This window comes from Mandrillus leucophaeus, unplaced genomic scaffold (genome assembly GCF_000951045.1).
Source record: "Mandrillus leucophaeus isolate KB7577 unplaced genomic scaffold, Mleu.le_1.0 Scaffold189, whole genome shotgun sequence".
Lineage (NCBI taxonomy): Eukaryota > Metazoa > Chordata > Mammalia > Primates > Cercopithecidae > Mandrillus > Mandrillus leucophaeus.
In genome coordinates, this window is record NW_012101909.1 from 1,036,433 (window position 1) to 1,055,052 (window position 18,620).

Sequence of the window (18,620 nt, forward strand, 5' to 3'; positions counted from 1 at the left end):
CAGGGCTAGCTAGATACCTGGAATTTTCCTTGAAGGAACTGAAACATGTTCCTTCATCTCCAGGGTGAGGGTGGAGAAGCCTGACAGGCTCCTAAGGGGGTCCCTGCACCATCTCAAAGTGAGTCAGCAACGTTCTATGGCCAGCTTCTCACCTCTTTTGCCCCATCTTCTCTCCGGCCTCGGGGCTGCCTTCCATTCCTGGTCTGATGCTATGTTGTCTTTCCCCCAGAGTGCAGACATCCTCAGCACCGTGGGCTACGACAGCATTATCCAGCATCTGAACAACGGCCGCAAGAACTGCAAAGAGTTTGAAGAGTTTCTAAAAGAAAGGTACGATGCCCTGTCCTCTCTGAAGAGGGTGGGCCAAGATGTCTCCACACCGACAAGGAACAATTTCCTATTTTTCATTTGCGTTTAATGGTTCTGAAGACCCTCTGCTCTAGATTATGGGATGATACCTGAGAAGTACATGATACTTCTGTCCTAAAGTTCTTAGAAACAAGTTTGACACATAAGATTTATGATGAAACTGTGAACGAATTATAATAAGAAACAAAACATACTTAATACTGTGTTACAAATAACACTGAAAGACCCCATGATGTAGCTTTTAGACTACTGAGGAGGAGACCGCTGAAGATTGGCAAAGTAGGAAAGGAGAGGAAAGGAAAAAGGAAGGAGAGAGGGAGGGAGGGAGGTAAAGAAAGGAGGAAATAAAATAGAGGACGGGGTGGCTTCACGGAGGAGTAGGTCCTTCTGGTGGCCCTCAGAGGGTGAGGTGGATTTGACAGGTGAAGAAGTACCTGAATATCTGGGAGAACAGCACGCTCCAGGTGGGAATCAGATGGCCCATGTGGTTAGTGGGAGGCAGAGCGCAGCTCAGAGACCAGCAGGATGAAGAGATGTGGGAAAGCGGTGAAGCCGATCACGACGCTCCTGGGGGTGGCAGGGCATGGTGGTCCATGGGGAACTGCCATGGTTTAGAGGATTTTCTTATCTTCTTCTTTTTAAAAATGGATAAGATAAAAAAAAACACAAAACTTAGTTTTGTGGAAACTTACTCATCTAGAATATTCCATTTTACAGAGGTTCTGGATGAAAGAATATGTTAAGAGGATTTGGGGCCAAAGATCAGGATCCTTGCCAAGATTCAAATCAATGAGCAAGTTCTATTTGTAAGGCAGTAAGTGAAAGGCTCAGAACCCAGAGATACAGACATCAAAGTGTTTTTGGTCAACTCTCTCACTTTCTACTCAAGAGAAAATTTGGTAACGATCAAACTTACTCACACTGGTTGCCCAGCCCTTGGGTGGTGAGGCCTGTCTCCTTGAGCCATCCCAAAGGTCTGGAGGACCTGGAGGCCTGAGGAGGGGTGAACCAAGAGAGGCTCGGCTACTGTCAGCGCTGTGGAGCTGGCCACTGCTCCTCCCGCTTTAAGGGAGCAGTTCCCTTCTTTTCTACCCAAGATGGTTGACAGTGTTGACACCCAGTTAAAAAGTGTGTCTTTCTTTTTACAAACACTGGCGGTGGGCTTCCTCCTTCCTTCAACAGTGCTAGGACAGAGTTTCATGAGCATGAAGGATCTAGAGATTGCAGAGGACTCTGCTTTTTTCTGTTCCTCCTCCATTTATGACTTCTATAAATGTCCTCCTGGGAATGAAATTGCCTTGGAATACATCTGCAGAGGAAGGAAGTATCTGTTGGCCCAGGACCCCAGGCACTGACTGCCTGGCAAGACCATCCAAGGGTCCCCTGATACAGTGGAGTTTGTCTAAATCAGTGGCTTCCATACTTTTTTGAACGTGACCCTCAAAAAAATATATTTTACACAGCCACCCAGTACACACATGCATAAACAAAACAATGAAACAGGACTACCCTGTCAATTTATCCGGTTGTATTTAATTTTGAAATGTTAGTCTTCCAGCTATTCAGGAGGCTGAGGTCGGGGGATCACTTAGCCCAGGAGTTCAAGGTTGCAGTGAGCTCTGATTGCATCACTGCACTCTAGCCTGGGTGACAGAGTGAGATCCTGTCTTTCAAAAAAAAATTGCTGGTCATAATCCATTGAATTGATTTATGACTCACAAATGGGTCGTGACCCACAGTTGAAAAACACTAGTCCAAATAGGACCCCAAAGCTAAGGTCTCACTTTTAAAAACGATTCACAAAAATACGTAAGAGTAGGAAATATATGGAGAATAAAAATTATTATTTATATTGTATTTCTAGTATATGTTCTCTCTCCCCCCATGGGTTTTATAGCAAAAAGAAGTCAGTCTTGTGCTTTCCAATTTTGGGGAAGAATCTGCAGGCATTAGATCAGTGTGTCAGATAGGCATGCCCTGGGCGTGGAGATGCAGCCCCTGAGTGTGTGGCCTGCTTGGCTTTGGGCCTCTGTTCCTGTGGCACGCTTGCAGGAAGGAAGCTGCTGTCATTGAGCCTGTGTGTTTGTTCCTCCACTGTGTCCTGTTCAAGGGTAATTCATGTGCAGAAGGACAGTCCTCCAGGCGTGGGGGTCCAGCTTTCCTCTTGTTCAGGTGGGTGCAGGATGCTTGTGGGAACTGAGACTCAGTCGGCTGCATTTGTGCCATAATCTAATATGACTGAAACATCCTCCTTGAGTCTTAAACATTATATGACTGAGCTGTCATAAATTACATGTAGAGGCCGGGCGTGGTAGCTTACACCTGTAATCCCAGCACTTTGGGAGGCCGAGGTAGGTGGATGACCTGAGGTTGAGAGTTCAAGACCAGCCTGACCAACATGGAGAAACCCCATCTCTACTAAAAATACAAAATCAGCTGGGCGTGCTGGCGCATGCCTGTAATCCCAGCTACTTGGGAGGCCGAGGCAGGAGAATTACTTGAACCCAGGAGGTGGAGGTTGCAGTGAGCTGAGATCTCAGCATTGCACTCCAGCCTGGGTAACAAGAGTGAAACTCCGTCTCAAAACAAAAACAAAAAACAAACAAACAAAAAAATTACATGTAGAACCCTGGGATATTTGTGGTTCTTAGAGACAAGAGGCAAACACACACCAATACAGGGGCAAAGATAACAGACTGTTATATGTAATAATTATTTTTGAACAACCACCTCTTGTCCAATGTCATACGTTATTTATTATTTTGAGTTCAACAAATTTAATACACGTACATTTATAACACTTTTATATGGTACATGGCTAAACATGCCCTATATCTAATGGGGTACTTTTAAGACTTTCCAAAAGTGTCAAAGTCCTACCATGGGCCTCTCGAATTTCTGGCAGTTTAGTGGCAAGGGGAAGGGGGAGATACTATACTTCCCGGTGAGCTCCCATGCCTTTCTCTTCCCTGGATGGAACCCAGCACTGCACCCCTCCGTGCCACATTTTACCTCCATTACGGGAACTAGGAAATACCCTTTTCGTTGGTTGTACCCAGACAGATTACAGTAAATTCATCTGCACTCCGTGGGGTTGGACAGAACAATCACCCCAGTGCAAGGAGCCGCTCATGTGCTGCCCTGGAGGGACAGGGAGGCTGCCTTTCTTGCCATCCATAGGGCAGATTCTTGCATCCAGGGTAGACATATAAAAATAAAGTTAGCTCAGAGGGTAGATACAGGTGATTAAATGATTATATAATAACTGCTGTTTATTGAAGGCTTGCTAGATACGTAGGGCAGATTCCAAAGCCCAACTTTCCTAGGTTTGAAACCATATTACCCCGTATTAGCTGTCTGACCTTAAGCAAATGCCATAATCTCTCTGAACCTCAGTTTCTTCAATTGTAACATAAGGATGAGAACAGTTAACATACAGGGTTATTGTAACAACTGTTACAATAATTGTTAATAATTAATAATTGTTAACAATTGTTACAATAATTATTTATAACTACTACATTGTTATAATAATTGTTAATAACTACTACAATTAATTGTTACAATTAATATTGTAGCATATTAACAATTAATATTGTAATAATATTAAATCAAAATTGATATTAATTAAATTAATTAATATATAATTAAATAATACTATAAGTAACAAAACACAGTAACAAACACTCCATCAGTGAATTGTAAATTTATCTAGTTTACCCTTCTCTCAGCTGGAAAAGCACAACAATAACAGAGGTGATGCTGGCAACCACAGCCAACATCTGAATAGTTACGTAATATAACCATAACATTGAGGCTTACACATCCCTTTGGTACTTATATTGGCTGCATAAGGTTTCTTGGAACAGAAGTGTAGCTTTGTAGATGAGGTTTAAGTAATTTACCAGGGGAATCTAGAAAGTGACAGAGCCCAGAATGGTCCGGAGGGGCGGTGAGGACGGGGGTCTCATACAACCCCTGTGTTTATGATTCATCAACACCGGCAAAAGGGCTGGTGGCGATCTGAGGAGATGGGCTAGTTCCCAGCACAGACACACTCTCCCTCTCTTTTCTGTTTATACAATCTCACTCATTATACCCATTCTGTCTATTTCAGCCAGATGGGTTTATTGGTGAGCATGCTTTGGATGTCTCTGCCTGTACCTCTTTACTTCAGTATTTCCCCACCTGGAAAGTCCTCCTTTTTCCTTGATGCCTGAGTAAATTCTCCCCAGCCTTCCAAGTCCAGGTCAAATTTTCCTCTTCTTTCATTTCTCTCCCTTTTTTTTTTTTTTTTTTTTTTTTAAAGACAGAGTCTCGCTCTGTCATCCAGGCTAGGGTACAGTGGTGCAATCTCGGCTCACTTCAACCTCCGCCTCTCGGGTTCAGACAATTCTTGCACCTCAGCCTCCCGAGTAGCTGGGATTACAGGTGTGCACCGCCACACCCAGCTAATTTTTGTATTTTTAGTAGAGATGGGGTTTCTCCCTATTGGCCAGGCTGATCTTGAACTTTTGGTCTCAAGTGATCTGGCCTGCCTCAGCCTCCCAAAGTGCTGGGATTATAGGCGTGAGCAACCCGACCTTATTTCTCTTTAAAGGAAACATTCTACATAGGACTTTAGTCTGAATTCTTTCAGCTGGTTAACAATTAAAATGAAGCCATCCTGTCACTGGTAGCCCAAGCCCATGGACTCTCCCACCCTCAGATGCCCAGATGTGGCGAAATATTATATAATGAGCTCCTGATATGAGCAGAAAATGAGAACTATAAAAATAAGGTTAATCATACCTTAGAGGGTAGCTAGGGATGATTAAATGAGATTATATTAATAGCTTCTGTTTATTGAAAGCTTACTGTATGGAAGCTACAATGTGTTTTGTATGTATTATTTAATTCTCATAAAAACTCTGTATGGTAAGTTTTCTCATCCTTATGTTATAATTGAAGAAACTGAGGTTCAGAGAGGCTACAGAACTTGCCTTAGGTCAGACAGCTAATTAGCTGTAGATACGGTTTCAAACCTAGAAAATTTGGGCCCTGGAATCTGCTATTAACCAGTACACTGTGCCCAGTAGAGTAGCTGGTACACAATACATAGTGAGTAAATGGTACCCACTGATCTTAGGCAAGTTCCATAACCTTTACTAATATTGTTATATTAAGTGTAGAAGCCAAGTAGGGAATATATCATTAGCTTCCTTTTACAGACAAGAACACTGAAGTTTAGTGGATTTAAATGACTTGCCCAAGATTATAATATCAGTAAGTAGTAAAGCTGGGATTCCTATTGACTTCATGTCTGGTGGTTTTTCCACTGTACTTAATGGTCTCTTGAGAAAGTTGGGTGTATTCTCTGAAGGAGAACAGGAACTTGGCAGCCAAGTCAGTTCTCTTAATTGTGTGCTGCGATAGGATCCTGAGTAGGGAGGAGGGAAGCATGCTTGTGGAACGCCTTTGTGTCCAGAATTCTTTACCATTTGCAGATGAGCAGCTATACCTATGCTCTTGGGGATCCACAGCCCCGGTGCCTTGGGACTCTGTACTCTTCCCCACAAGCTCCTGTACGTCCCATGGTCAACCTGCCCTGGCTACAGCTCTGTTTCCGGGACCCTCACTGTGTCGGCTATGTCTCAGGACAGCCTTAAGGAGGACAGATTGCCAGGATGGGAATGACAGATTCCTTCATGCATTAGCTGGTAAAGTTGTGAAGCCATTATGTACCATATTCGTTTTTTAGGGCTGTTGGGACAAATTGCCTCTAACTGAATGGCTGTAAATAACAGAATTTATTCTCTCACAAGTCCATAGGCCAGTAGTCCTAAATCAAGATGTTGGCAGAATCTTGCTGTCTTGAAGGCTTTATTGGAGAAGGTGTCCCATTCCTTTCTCTTGGTTTTTGGTGTCATCAGTAATCCTTGGCATATCCTGGCTTGCAGCTGCATAACTCCCATCTCTTCCTCTGTCATCCTGTGGTGTTCTTCCCCTGTGTCTTCACATTGTCTTTTTTTTTTTTTGAGATGGCGTCTCACTCTGTCCCCCAGGCTAGAGTTCAGCGGCATGATCTTAGCGGACTGCAACCTCCGCTTCCCAGGTTCAAGCGATTCTCCTGCCTTCGCCTCCTGAGTAGCTGCGACTACAGATGTGCGAAACTACACCCTGCTAATTTTTGTGTTTAGTAGAGATGGGGTTTCACCATGTTGGCCAGGCTGTTCTTGAACTCCTGACCTCAGGTGATCCACCTGCCTTGGCTTCCCAAAGTGCTGGGATTATAGGTGTGAGCCACCACACCCAGCCCATTGTCTTCTTGTGAGGACACTAGTCATACTGGATTAAGAGGCCACCCTACTCCAGTATGACCTTATCTCAATGATTACGTCTGCAAGGACCCTATTTCCAAATAAGGTCATAGTCTAAGATGCTGGGGGTTGAGACTGCAACCTGTTTTGTGGGAGGAACACCTGTGCCCAAAAGAATGTACTGGAAGCTGAGAGCAACATGGGAAATAGAGTATTGGGATGGGAGTTTAGACACCTGGGCGGCCTTCTAATCCTGGCTTCCTCACTAGCCAGCGCTGATATTATTCAAGGCCCTAGACTTTTCTAGGTTCCAGTTTCCTTAGCCGTAAAATTTGGATTGTACGAGATGTTCTGTGAGAGCCCCTTGGATCTAATTCTTCCCAAGGAACTTATTCAGTTGAGGTGCTGTGAATAGCATATACAGTAAAATTGAGAAAAATATTTAAGTATCAGGTTTTATGGCAAAAGGATTTCATCTTATCTGTTCACTCTGATTTTGGGGCAACCTGGAGCACTAGATTGAGAATCATCCTGAGGCTGCTTTCAGACCTGATGGAAAAGGCAGTATCTGATGATGTTTGTCATGGGTTGTTTTTCCTTTCTTTCTTTCCTGTTTTCTTTTTCTTTTTTTTTTTTTTTTTGAGACGGAGTTTCGCTCTTAGTGCCTAAGCTAGAGTGCAATGGCATGATCTCGGCTCACTGCAACCTCTGCCTCCTGGGTTCAAGCGATTCTCCTGCTTCAGCCTCCTGAGTAGCTGGGATTACAGGTGCACACCACCACACCTAGCTAATTTTTTTGTATTTTTAGAAGAAACGGGGTTTCACCATGTTAGCCAGGGTAGTCTCGAACTCCTGACCTCAGGTGATCTGCCCGCCTCAGCCTCCCAAAGTGCTGGGATTACAGGTGTGAGGCACGGCACCCAGCCTGTCATGGGTTGCTGAAGGGAAAATGGCACATGGATTATTCCTGGTCTGGGAATTTGGAGAGAAGCGAGGTCAAAGGGAGTTGGGGTTTTTAAGGAGAGCTTTGTGAAGTGTAGCCAGCTAAGTGCTCAGAGGTATGGTATTGCCTCTTCTGTTTCCTGTACTATTTTGTACATTTTCATCTGGCCCTTGTTACATGATAGTAAACTAAAATATTGGTTTACATCTCTCTCTTCTGCTAGATTATGAGCTCCACTAGGCAGGTCTCATATTTCAGCCATCTCTGTGTTCTTAGCACCTGGTATGATGCCTGGCACATTGTGGATGTTCAATAAATGACAAATTGATGATCAGATGAGACAGAAAAAATCGGATAGGTGGTAGGAGGGTGATCTAGATAAAGGCCTACTTATTCAAGCATGATTTCTGTGATGTTCTAGTAATTCCTTCATTGCCTGCCTGGACCCATTGCTTCCCATTTACTAGGGAAATACCCTCTCAACCTCAGTGGTTGTTCCCTGGTTTTATGAGGCTGAGATTCTAGTTTCACTTCTATTAAAGCTCCTTCTTTTCTCCAAAAAGCACACCATGATGCTTGCTGGAACTCATTACTTCCCAGGTTCTAGGAGAACATCTTGTTTCATGGGGAACAAGATGTTGCCTATGGTATGTTTAGATTCATGATGCCTTCCTCTTACAAGAAGGAGACTGAGTGAGTGGTTTCTCATCCTGGAAACAACAAAAGATTCTAAAGAAATCTTAAGGGATATGATTCTGAGGATAAAAGGATAAAATGCCTGTATATTATATATTTTAAAAAATGAAAATGGCCTGAATGTCTTTTTACCTGTAAAAATATTAAATGTCATTGTAGCATGTTAATAAATTTTTGTATAGATATAGTGAACAGAGATTCAGAAAGTTAGAAATGGTTACTAGGGAGTTAAGATGCATCTTTTTCTGTAACTAGAGTCAGCTTCAGGTGTACTTTACATTGTCAGGAGCTGGAAAAACTTTAGAAGTAAAGTCGAAGAATGGAGTCCTGAGAAGAAACAGGGTTATTGCTGAAACTGTAGTACTGAGTACTGTCTAAGACCAGAAGGAGAAATCACTTGCATAGTCTCAGACAAGTAGATAGGGCTGCCCACAGTACCAGGAGCAAGATGAAGCCAAATCCCAAAACAGCCATGCAAATGCACCTCCACCAAAGAAGGAGGGAAGGAAGGAAGAAAGATATCAAGGCAAAAGCAACCAAAGAACCAGAGCCCATAACTCAAGAACAGACAAAGCCAATCCAACATCTGGATAACTGACCCAAGTAGAAAATTTACCCAAAAGAATAGTGGAAGTATTCCGAGATATAATACAGGAAAAATGTCATGAAAGGAAGGACTAAATAGATCTGAAGGGCACACTATGAACCAGGAAACTCTGATACACAGTAATCAATACTGATTATGATTACATAAGGACCAATGTTAACACACATCCTGGCTAAGTTATTGAACTAAATAAAGAATTCTTCAAGTATGCAGGAAGGAAAAAACAAGTTGTCTATACAGAAATAATCAGGGGAAATTTGGGATGGCCCCAGGCTTCTGTACAATGACAGAAGCCAGTGGAACAAGTTCAGCCAAGTTCTGAGGGAACACTTAAGAACAGTCATTACACCAGTGAGGTTGTCAGTCCAATATAAAGGCCACAGGTAAATAGTCTCAAATATGAAAGAACTCAGGGAATACTGACCCCTTTCCTACCTTGAGCTATTTTGACAAAAGATTATGTAGTGATAAAATTTAGTCAAGCAAGAAATGAATCCAAATTAAAATCTTTGAGATGAATAATTATGATAACAGGACAATTATTGAGCTTCAAATTCATTTCAATAAATAGTTCAGACTAACAACTGGGGAAATATGATTGGAGAACAGAATATGTTATACACAAATGAAACAAAATGTAAACAATATTGAGGAGGTGGAAGTACAACAGTGCTTATTATCTAACACTTCCAGCATGCTGTCAAACATCTACAATAGTCAAAAATAGAAATAAATTGTTACAATGTTTGAATATCTCCATCCTCTTACTTTTTTTTTCAAACAAAAGCTGCCACATGTTTATTAAGACATTACTGGCTCTTAAGCATAGCTGGTTTATAAACCATTTTCCACATATTATCACACATTTGGGAAATTTTCTGAGATGATATATCAAGACAGGCTTCTCTTGTGACTCAACTGGACTTCAAATAGTCTGTTTAGAAGTCTGAGTAATGATGCAACCTATACATCAGGGCCTTGCCCTTTTCTTTCTTTCTTTCTTTTTTTTTTTTTTTTTTGAGTCGGAGTCTTGCTCTTGTCGCCGAGGCTGGAGTGCAATGGCGCGATCTCAGCTCACCATACCCTCCGCCTCCTGGGTTCAGGTGATTCTCCTGTCTCAGCCTCCCAAGTAGCTGGGATTACAGGCACCTGCCACCACACCCGGCTAATTTTGTATTTTTAGTAGAGACGGGGTTTCTCCATGTTGGTCAGGCTGGTCTTGAACTCAGGTGATCCACCCGCCTTGGTCTCCCAAAGTGCTGGAATTACAGATGTGAGCCACCACGCCCGGCCGGCCTTGCCCTTTTCATTCCCCAAGGCAAAGTATCCACCTCTGAGAGAAAATTCCATGGTATAAACATGAGAAATATTCTTCTTTTTAATGACTGGGAAGTTTGAAATACTGTACAGGAAGGAAGATGAGCCAATCTGACTGCTTCTTTCATTTTTTCTGAAGCAACTGCCAATATTTCTGTAGTAGGATTGAATGTCAGAGAAGTAACACCTGTAACCAAGTTCATTATAGCTTTTATTGGCTTTGGGTTTGTTTCTCGGAGACAAGAATCTTGACTGTTTATATTTACTACTCCACAATTAGAACCACAAGCAACATAGTATCCATTCCTAGATGTGGCAATGCTTCATCTATATAAACTGCCTTAATCAACAAATCTGTTAAGGCACCTCCTTGAGTTCACATCCCAAACATAAACTTCTCCATCCTCCGAAGAGGCATATGCTTTCTTACTATCTGAAGAGAACGTGGATGCTGCAACCCTTCCATTAATTTTCATGCTTCCAATCAGTTCTTTGGTCTTCATTGATAGCAAATGCAAATACCTGGCAGTGCCATTTATGAGCAAGAAGGACCCATCTGGGGAGACTTCAGAGCTCCTCACCATCTTCTTTCAAACCTCTCACTGGATGCACAGGAATTAATTTTCCAGCTAGCATGTCACAGACATAAAAAACCTTGCTGTGGGTACTCGTGGCTAAAACTTCTTCCCCATTAGCACTAAGACAAGCCTTAAGGATTGGAAACCTTTCCAAATAGGTGCTTTGGATTTTAGGATTTGTTCTTCCATCAACCTGAAATAGTGATACAGATTATCTAATCCAGCGACAATCACAATCTGTGCACACGGATGGAACTGCACAGATGAGATCTGAGCAGCAGGAGGACGTTCAGATGAGGAACGCTGGCAGTTCCTCATCTTCAGGATTCCTCTAGGCAGAGAAGTTATTGTGGTTATGAAATTCCCTGTCCTTTGCAACAAAGCATCTTCATGCTCTTCACTTTCATCATCTGAAGATGTTTTCCGCCTGTTAGTCTCTGCCCAGGCAGGTACTCCTCCCACGGCATGCTGGAATTCTTAAAGTCTCTTCTTAAGGTTGTCTTTCTAAAGTTTACTTTCACTAGCATTTTTCATCATTATCTTTCCGAAACCGATTGTTCATCATGTCAACCATTTCCTCATCTTCATCTTCTTCATCCACCCAAACTGGCTTCTTTTGAGGTACAAAATTACCTTTTGCTTCATTCTCCGCTTCTGAGTCACCCGAGTCTTCATATCCTTGAACCCGCGGGCCCCGCAGAGGCCGCAGCCGCCCGATCTCGTCTCGTGGTCTTCGATGTCGCCGGAGACCAGCGCCTCCAGGCACCGCTCCACGCCCGGTTTGCCCTCCTCCAGCGTGAGGCGGTGCCGCTGGTGGAGCCGGAGCCATCTCTCCTCTTCCGCGGCGGTTACCGCTGGGATGAAGGGGCAGCCTTTTCGGGCGGCGCGCCCGGCCCCGCTCCGGCTTTCCAGTCCGCCCTCGCTCTGGGCTAACGCTTCGGCTTCGCTTCGGTTCTCCCGTCCAGTTTCATTTGGCTCCTCAGTTCCCGCGGCATCGTTAGGTTTGAGGAGAGACGCAAGTGCTCACGTGGAACCTCGCTGCGCCTGGGCGCCTCTTTTCTTTTTAAGGCAGTGTCTCGCTGCGTGGCCCAGGCTGGAGTGCAATGGCGCAATCTCGGCTCACTGCAACCTCCGCCTCCCGGGTTCAAGCGATTCTCCTGCCACAGCCTCCCAAGTAGCTGGGATTACAGGCATGGGCCACCATGCCTGGCTAATGTTTTGTATTTTTGGTAGAGGCGGGGTTTCACCATGTTGGCCAGGCTGGTCTCGAACTCCTGATCTCAGGTGATCCACCCGCCTTGGCCTCCCAAAGTATTGGGATTACAGGTGTGAGCCATTGCACCCGGTCATATGGTCTTATTCTTTAAGAATTATTTGTTGCATGCATCTGTTCATCCTTCCTATTTGTATACCTGCAGAAAGAAATCACCGTTACAATCATCATCAAATATTATTACTAATTAGTTTTAGTAATAGAATGATCTCAATATGTAAATATGAAAGTTACATATATGTGTATATGTGAGATACGGGCATGTAAATGCAGAGAAAAGGGACTAGAAAGCTAACTACCAACCTTGGCAGTGGCTGCCCCTGGGGAGAGCAGTGGAGCTGGAAGAGAGTGGGACGGTGCTGGTGTGTTTTAGACTGTCTACCTTTGTGATGTTGCAGTCTTTTACCGTGAGGATATATTCGTTTATTGCTTACATATTTTTTTTAAATCTGAAGAAAAAAGTAGGGTAGATGAGCCTAAATCACTCTGTCCTAACCGTATGGTTTAGATAAGGCTGGGCTGGGACAAGAAATGGAGATGGTGACAAAAAGCAGCCGGGAGAGGGGAAGAGGAAGGAGGATATTTAGTACTGGGACTGACCCTGCAATGCCGAGTAACAATCAGTGTTTTTATAGGGTACGCTGACTACAGAGTTTCTTTCCTGAAATTCCCCTTCCTTTGGTACAGTTTAGTTACGTATTTGAATTGCTTGTGAATGAAGGGCTCTATAGCATGGTAAAGGGCACTCTTAGAAAAGATGGAGGAGGGTTGAGCATTTCTTATTCCACTTAAACAAATGTTCAGTTTTACTGTAATGTTCACATAATGTTCATGTTAGGGACTTCCAACTGGAGAAGACCACCAGAGAGATGAGGGCCATTGATCTTTTCACAGTTGTTCCCCATCATATAGAGGGAGTCTTGCATTTTAGAGAATGGTGTTGTATCTGAGCTTCTGCGGTCACAAGTGCAGTTTTGCTTTCCAGGGGAGGGTCATTGTGTCTTAACAAAGAGTCAACTCTGAGAAGGACCCATAACCCTCTCTTCTGTTCCCCTAGGGCAGCAGTTGAAGAAAGATATGGCAAAGATCTGCTCAGCCTCTCTAGGAAGAAGCCGTGTGGACAGTCTGAAACCAAGTATGTACCAAGTTTTTTTCTGGTTTCCAGGTTGGTTAATAATGCCCGGGAGCCCATTCGCTTCAGCAGACAGAGTTACCAGGAGGTTGAAAAAAAAATTTTGTTTTTTTGGAGATGGGGTCTCACTATTTTGTCCAGGCTGGGCTCAAACTCAAGATCCTCAGTCAGGCACAGTTGCTTATGCTTGTAGCCCCAGCACTTTGGGAGGCCGAGGCGGGTGGATCGCTTGGGCCCAGGAATTCAAGACCAGCCTAGGCAACTTGGCAAAACCTCATCCCTACTAAAAATAGAAAAATTAGCCAGACGTGGTGGCCCATGCCTGTCATCCTAGCTATTTGGGAGACTGAGGTGGGAGGATGGTTTGAGCTCAGAAGGTAGAGGTTGCAGTGAGCTGAGATCGCGCCACTGCATTACAGCCTGGGTGTCAGAGCAAGACTCTGTCTCAAAAGATTTTAAAAAAAACGATCCTTACCCGCCAGCTGTCCAAGTCCTTGGGACTACAGGCACGTGTCTCTGTACTTGGCCTAAAAAAATTGCAATTTTTTTTTTCTTATGTTCAATTGTGAAAAATCAAGACAAGCAGAAAAATGGCTAAAGTGGACTATGAAGCCACAACCTGTTATTAATACCGTCTAAGTTTTTCTTGAAGTCTTTTTATATGTATACTTTTTCAATGATAGAGTTATATTATATATATTTATACTAGAAATTTAATAGAAGGGCTTCTTGTGTGTGTGTATGTATGTGTGTGTACTGTATGTGTGTGTGTTTTAGAAGCAAAAGAAGAAAAGAGGAAGGGCAATGTCCTATTTGTCCCCATTAGGACCTCTGAGGGGACACAGACTTCTGGGCGTCTGTGCAAGTGTTGATAGCAGAGGTGCCCAGAGGGCTGTGTTGATATTATTTTATAATGTCTATCCTAAGTAAAATACCTGTAAAATTATATATAAAATATAAAATTGCACATGTATTTTTTGGTTTGTGATAACTACAGGAGATTTTGCACCATTTTAAAAAAACTTTTTTTTTTTTTTGAGGTGGAGTTTTGCTCTTGTTGCCTAGGCTGGAGTGCAGTGGTGCGATCTTGGCTCACCACAACTTCCGCCTCCTGGGTTCAAGCAATTCTCCTGCCTCAGACTCCCGAGTAGTTGGGATTATAGGCATGCGCCTCCATGCCTGACTAGTTTTGTGTTTTTAGTAGAGATGGGGTTTCTCCATGTTGGTCAGGCTGGTCTCGAACTCCCAACCTCAGGTGATCCGCCTGCCTTGGCCTCCCAAAGTGCTGGGATTGCAGGCGTGAGCCACCGCGCCTGGCCAAAAAACTTTTAAGTTTAGGGGCACATGTGCAGGTTTGTTACATAGGTAAACATGTGTTATGGGGGTTTGTTGTACATATTATTTCATCTCCCAGGTATTAAGCCCAGTACGCATTAGTTATTTTTCCTGATCCTCTTCCTCTTCCCACCCTCCACCGTCGGATAGGCACCAGTGTGTGTCGTTCCCTTCCACATGTCCATATGGTCTCATCATTTAGCTCCCACTTATAAGTGAGAACATGTGGTATTTGGTTTTCTGTTCTATTTTAGTTTGCTGAGGATAATGGTCTCCAGCTCCATCCATGTCCCTGCAAAGGACGTGATCTCATTCTTTTTTATGGCTTCCTAGTATTCCGTGGTGTATATGTACCACATTTTCTTTATTCAGTCTATCATTGGTGGGCATTTAGGTCAATTTCATGTCTTCCTTGCATCATTTTATAGTTGTCACCACCCATGTGAGATTTCTGTACCATAATTTTTATTTTTCAGTCATTCATTTAATACTTTGAGGATACAGAAATGACCAGGACACGGTGCCTACGTTAGGAATACACTCCCTCTTATACAAGGCTGGTTTCCTTGGTATCCTATGGCAACTCACACTTAGAAGGGTTTCATAATTGGTTTAATGCCCTGCTATCACCATTCTGAAATGTTCAATAATTTATAAACAAGGGGTCTCACGTTTTCATTTTGCAGTAGGACTCACAAATTATGTAGCCAGTCCGACTCATTTGAAAAGTTCTAGATTCCTTCCCCAATATGTTGAGGGAGGATTTGGAGAAGGAAGTCAGGCTTTTTCTCTGCAGACCTAACCACATAACATACTTTCCTGTATCCTGCTCTGGCTGTGCTATCAACACAGATGCCCAGAGATCTGTGTCCCCTCAGAGGCCCTACTAGGGACAAATAGGACATTGCCCTTGCTCTTGTCTTCTCTTGCTTCTAAAACAAACACACATACAACACAGACACACAGACACACACACACACACACACACACACATACAGACTCATCCTAGACCACAAAGAAAGATATTGAACTACTGAGGTGGAAAACATTGGGAGATATTGAAAATATTAATAGTTACATAAACCTAAAAATCTTGATACCCTCAGACATAGGAAATTAGCACAAGGAAGGTTTATTTTTTCATTGGTTAATTATATATTTTTGATGTTTTAAATGAAAATTTAAGAATCAGCCGGGCGCGGTGGCTTACACCTGTAATCCCAGCACTTTGGGAGGTCGAGGCGGGTGGATCGTGAGGTCGGGAGATCGAGACCATCCTGGTTAACATGGTGAAACCCCATCTCTACTAAAAAATACAAAACAAAATTAGCCGGGCGTGGTGGTGGGTGCCTGTAGTCCCAGCTACTCAGGAGGCTGAGGCAGGAGAATGACGTGAGTCCCGGAGGCGGAGCTTGCAGTGAGCCGAGATCACGCCACTGCACTCCAGCCTGGGCGACAGAGCAAGACTCCATCTCAAAAGAAAAAAAAAAGAGAGAGAGAGAAAAGAAAATTTAAAAATCCAGAAAAGTTAAAAAATGAGCATAGTAAGTAGCTATATAGCTATATACCTATCACCTAGATTTTGCAGTTACTCATATTTGTCACCAAGATTTTATAATTATTAACAATGTAAATGCTTTAAATTTAAATCTGGAATCAGCTCTTTCTCCAAGAATACTTGGTTTCATTCCTTTTAGTGATTAATTATATTTAGAGATCAAATTTTCAGTTCTTTTTTTTTTTTGAGTCAGAGTCTCGCTCTGTCACCCAGGCTGGAGTGCAATGGTGCTGTCTTGCCTCACTGCAACCTCCACCTCCCGGGTTTAAGCAATTCTGCTGCCCCAGTCTCCCGAATAGCTGGGATTACAAGCACCTGCCACCATGCCCAGCTAACTTTTTGTATTTTTAGTAGAGGCAGGATTTTACCACGTTGGTCAGGTTGGTCTTGAACTCCTGACCTCAAGTGATCTGCCTGCCTTGGCCTCCCAAAGTGCTGTGATTACAGGCATGAGCCACCGTGCCTGGCCCAAATTTTCAGTTTTAATGTTGATCATTGTCACAGAGGCATCATTGTATGTAGGCCCTGGCAGGGAACGGATTTTAAAAGTATGAGTTCATACTGATATTTCCAATTCTAATTTAACTTTATAGGGCTTTACGTAATGTTTAAAATTTTATGTTTGTATTTCTTTCATCTTATATTGAAGACCTGACAATATTAGTATAATTATTTGCTTTATTTTGTTATATGTATAAAATTATTTTAAGATAATACAATATTGCTACTAACAATAAAACTCCTGAATAAAGCTTAACATTTCTTTGCAGTTCCTTTTGATCTTAGACCATGTAGGTCACTTAAACATTTACTTTCTCTGTGTGATTATGTAACCAATTTTACTTACAGTTAAGTTTATTTGTTTCAGTTTATTTTAAATTATAGGGATTGTTTTCTTTTTCCTGTTTGATTTAGTTTTATTTTTTGAATATGTAAAACATTTGCATGTCCGAGGGTCCAAACTACATCAACTTAGACAAGTTTCACTGTAATTAAAGAATGGTTTAGAACATTTCATGGAAGATAAGTGGGTCAGTTGACCAAAAAAACTTTTTTGTTTCTAATGAAAGCATAAGCTGTTGGCAATATACCCAGAAACTTTTGAGGTGATGTGATGGAAAATGGGCATATTCTCTCTACTACTTCCTGCAGAAGATACTTAGCGGAATGAATCTGACCCGAAATGATATTTCTTATATCCTTACATATTTGACATTTGCCTTGTTATTTGGTAAATTCAGAGAGACTGTAACACAGTTCTTTTCTGTTGCTTGATAAAAGCCAGTCAGTTTTCCTTCTAAGAGTATACCTCAGAGAGGAAGTAGTAATAAGATAGGAGAACTGGGATCGTTTCCAAGGCTGAAGTGAAATGCTGTTTAGGTGACTTGTTTTTGTCACCCCATGACATGATCTTTAGGAAGATGTTCTAGATGACAGCAGATGATTTTTTTTTTTTTTTTGAGCTGGAGTCTCACTCTGTCACCCAGGCTGGAGTGCAGTGGCATGCTCTTAGCTCACTGCAACCTCTGCCTCTGGGGTTCAAGCAATTCTCTGCCTCAGTCTCCTGAGTAGCTGGGATTACAGGCGCTCACCACCACGCCTGGCTAATTTTTGTATTTTTAGTAGAGACGGGCTTTCACCATCTTAGCCAGGCTGATCTTGAACTCCTGACCTCGTGATCCACCCGCCTCGGCCTCCCAAAGTGCTGGGATTACAGGCGTGAGTCATCACGCCCAGCTGGATGATTTTGCTTATCCAGGGACTAGCTAGGATCTTCCACCTCATTGGCTACCCTGAGAGACTCAAGCCTGTGACGGGACCTGTTAGGGCTTAAGGCCAACGTCCTTTTTAAAAGAGTTGTAGAATAGTTTCCTTTTCCACAGTCAGGGAGAACACCGTGGAGAAGAGAGGGTGAATGTTGCTAGGCCACCATTCCCATGGTTCAGATTCCATTCCTGGAATGTCATTTTGTCCTGAACATGAAGAATGACAATGAAGTGATGATGGGAGACAACAAAGCGATGACAAAGGAAATGAAAATGGGGCTGCTCTTTAGGGGCCCTTCAGTCAGTCACTGTGGTGGGAGAAAAGTTTTAAACTTGGGACAGACAATTTTGCTGGAAGGCTGGCCTTTCAACCCTATGACTCACTATAGGGAAATAATTCCAGTTGTATCTCCTATAAGATCCGTCTTTTTTTCCCCATACTTTGAAGACAAATGAGCATCACTGAAGAGTGGGTTTATTAGTTCCAGTTGACCATTGGTGCATTTGTTTGGATATGGACACTTTTATTTTTATTTTTGTTTTTGAACTGGAATCTCACTCTGTCGCCTAGGCTGGAGTGCAGTGGTATAATCTTGGCTCACGGCAACCTTTGCTTCCAGGGTTCAAATGATTCTTGTGCTTCAGCTTCCCAAGTAGCTGGGATTACAGGCATGTGCCACCACACCTGGGTAATTTTTGTATTTTTAGTGGAGAAGGGGTTAAACCATGTTGGCCTGGCTGGTCTCG

The 18,620-nt window shown here is 42.9% G+C and overlaps 1 protein-coding gene and 1 pseudogene across 2 annotated transcripts in view; one reads left to right on the top strand and one right to left on the bottom strand.

Annotated features, from left to right (window-relative positions):
• The first annotated feature begins 211 nt into the window (after window positions 1-211).
• Window positions 212-18,620, top strand: part of PSTPIP2 (proline-serine-threonine phosphatase interacting protein 2) — a 56,162-nt gene continuing 37,753 nt past the window's right edge. The window contains exons 1-2 of the mRNA XM_011978088.1: window positions 212-330; window positions 13,140-13,217. Coding sequence (XP_011833478.1) covers window positions 212-330; window positions 13,140-13,217 — 197 coding nt within the window. The remainder of the gene's footprint in view (window positions 331-13,139; window positions 13,218-18,620) is intronic.
• LOC105538276 lies at window positions 9,698-11,804 on the bottom strand (annotated as a pseudogene). The gene is made up of 2 exons (XR_001005872.1): window positions 10,211-11,804; window positions 9,698-9,891 (listed from the first exon to the last, which is right to left on the bottom strand). The product of XR_001005872.1 is annotated as a U3 small nucleolar RNA-associated protein 18 homolog (transcript).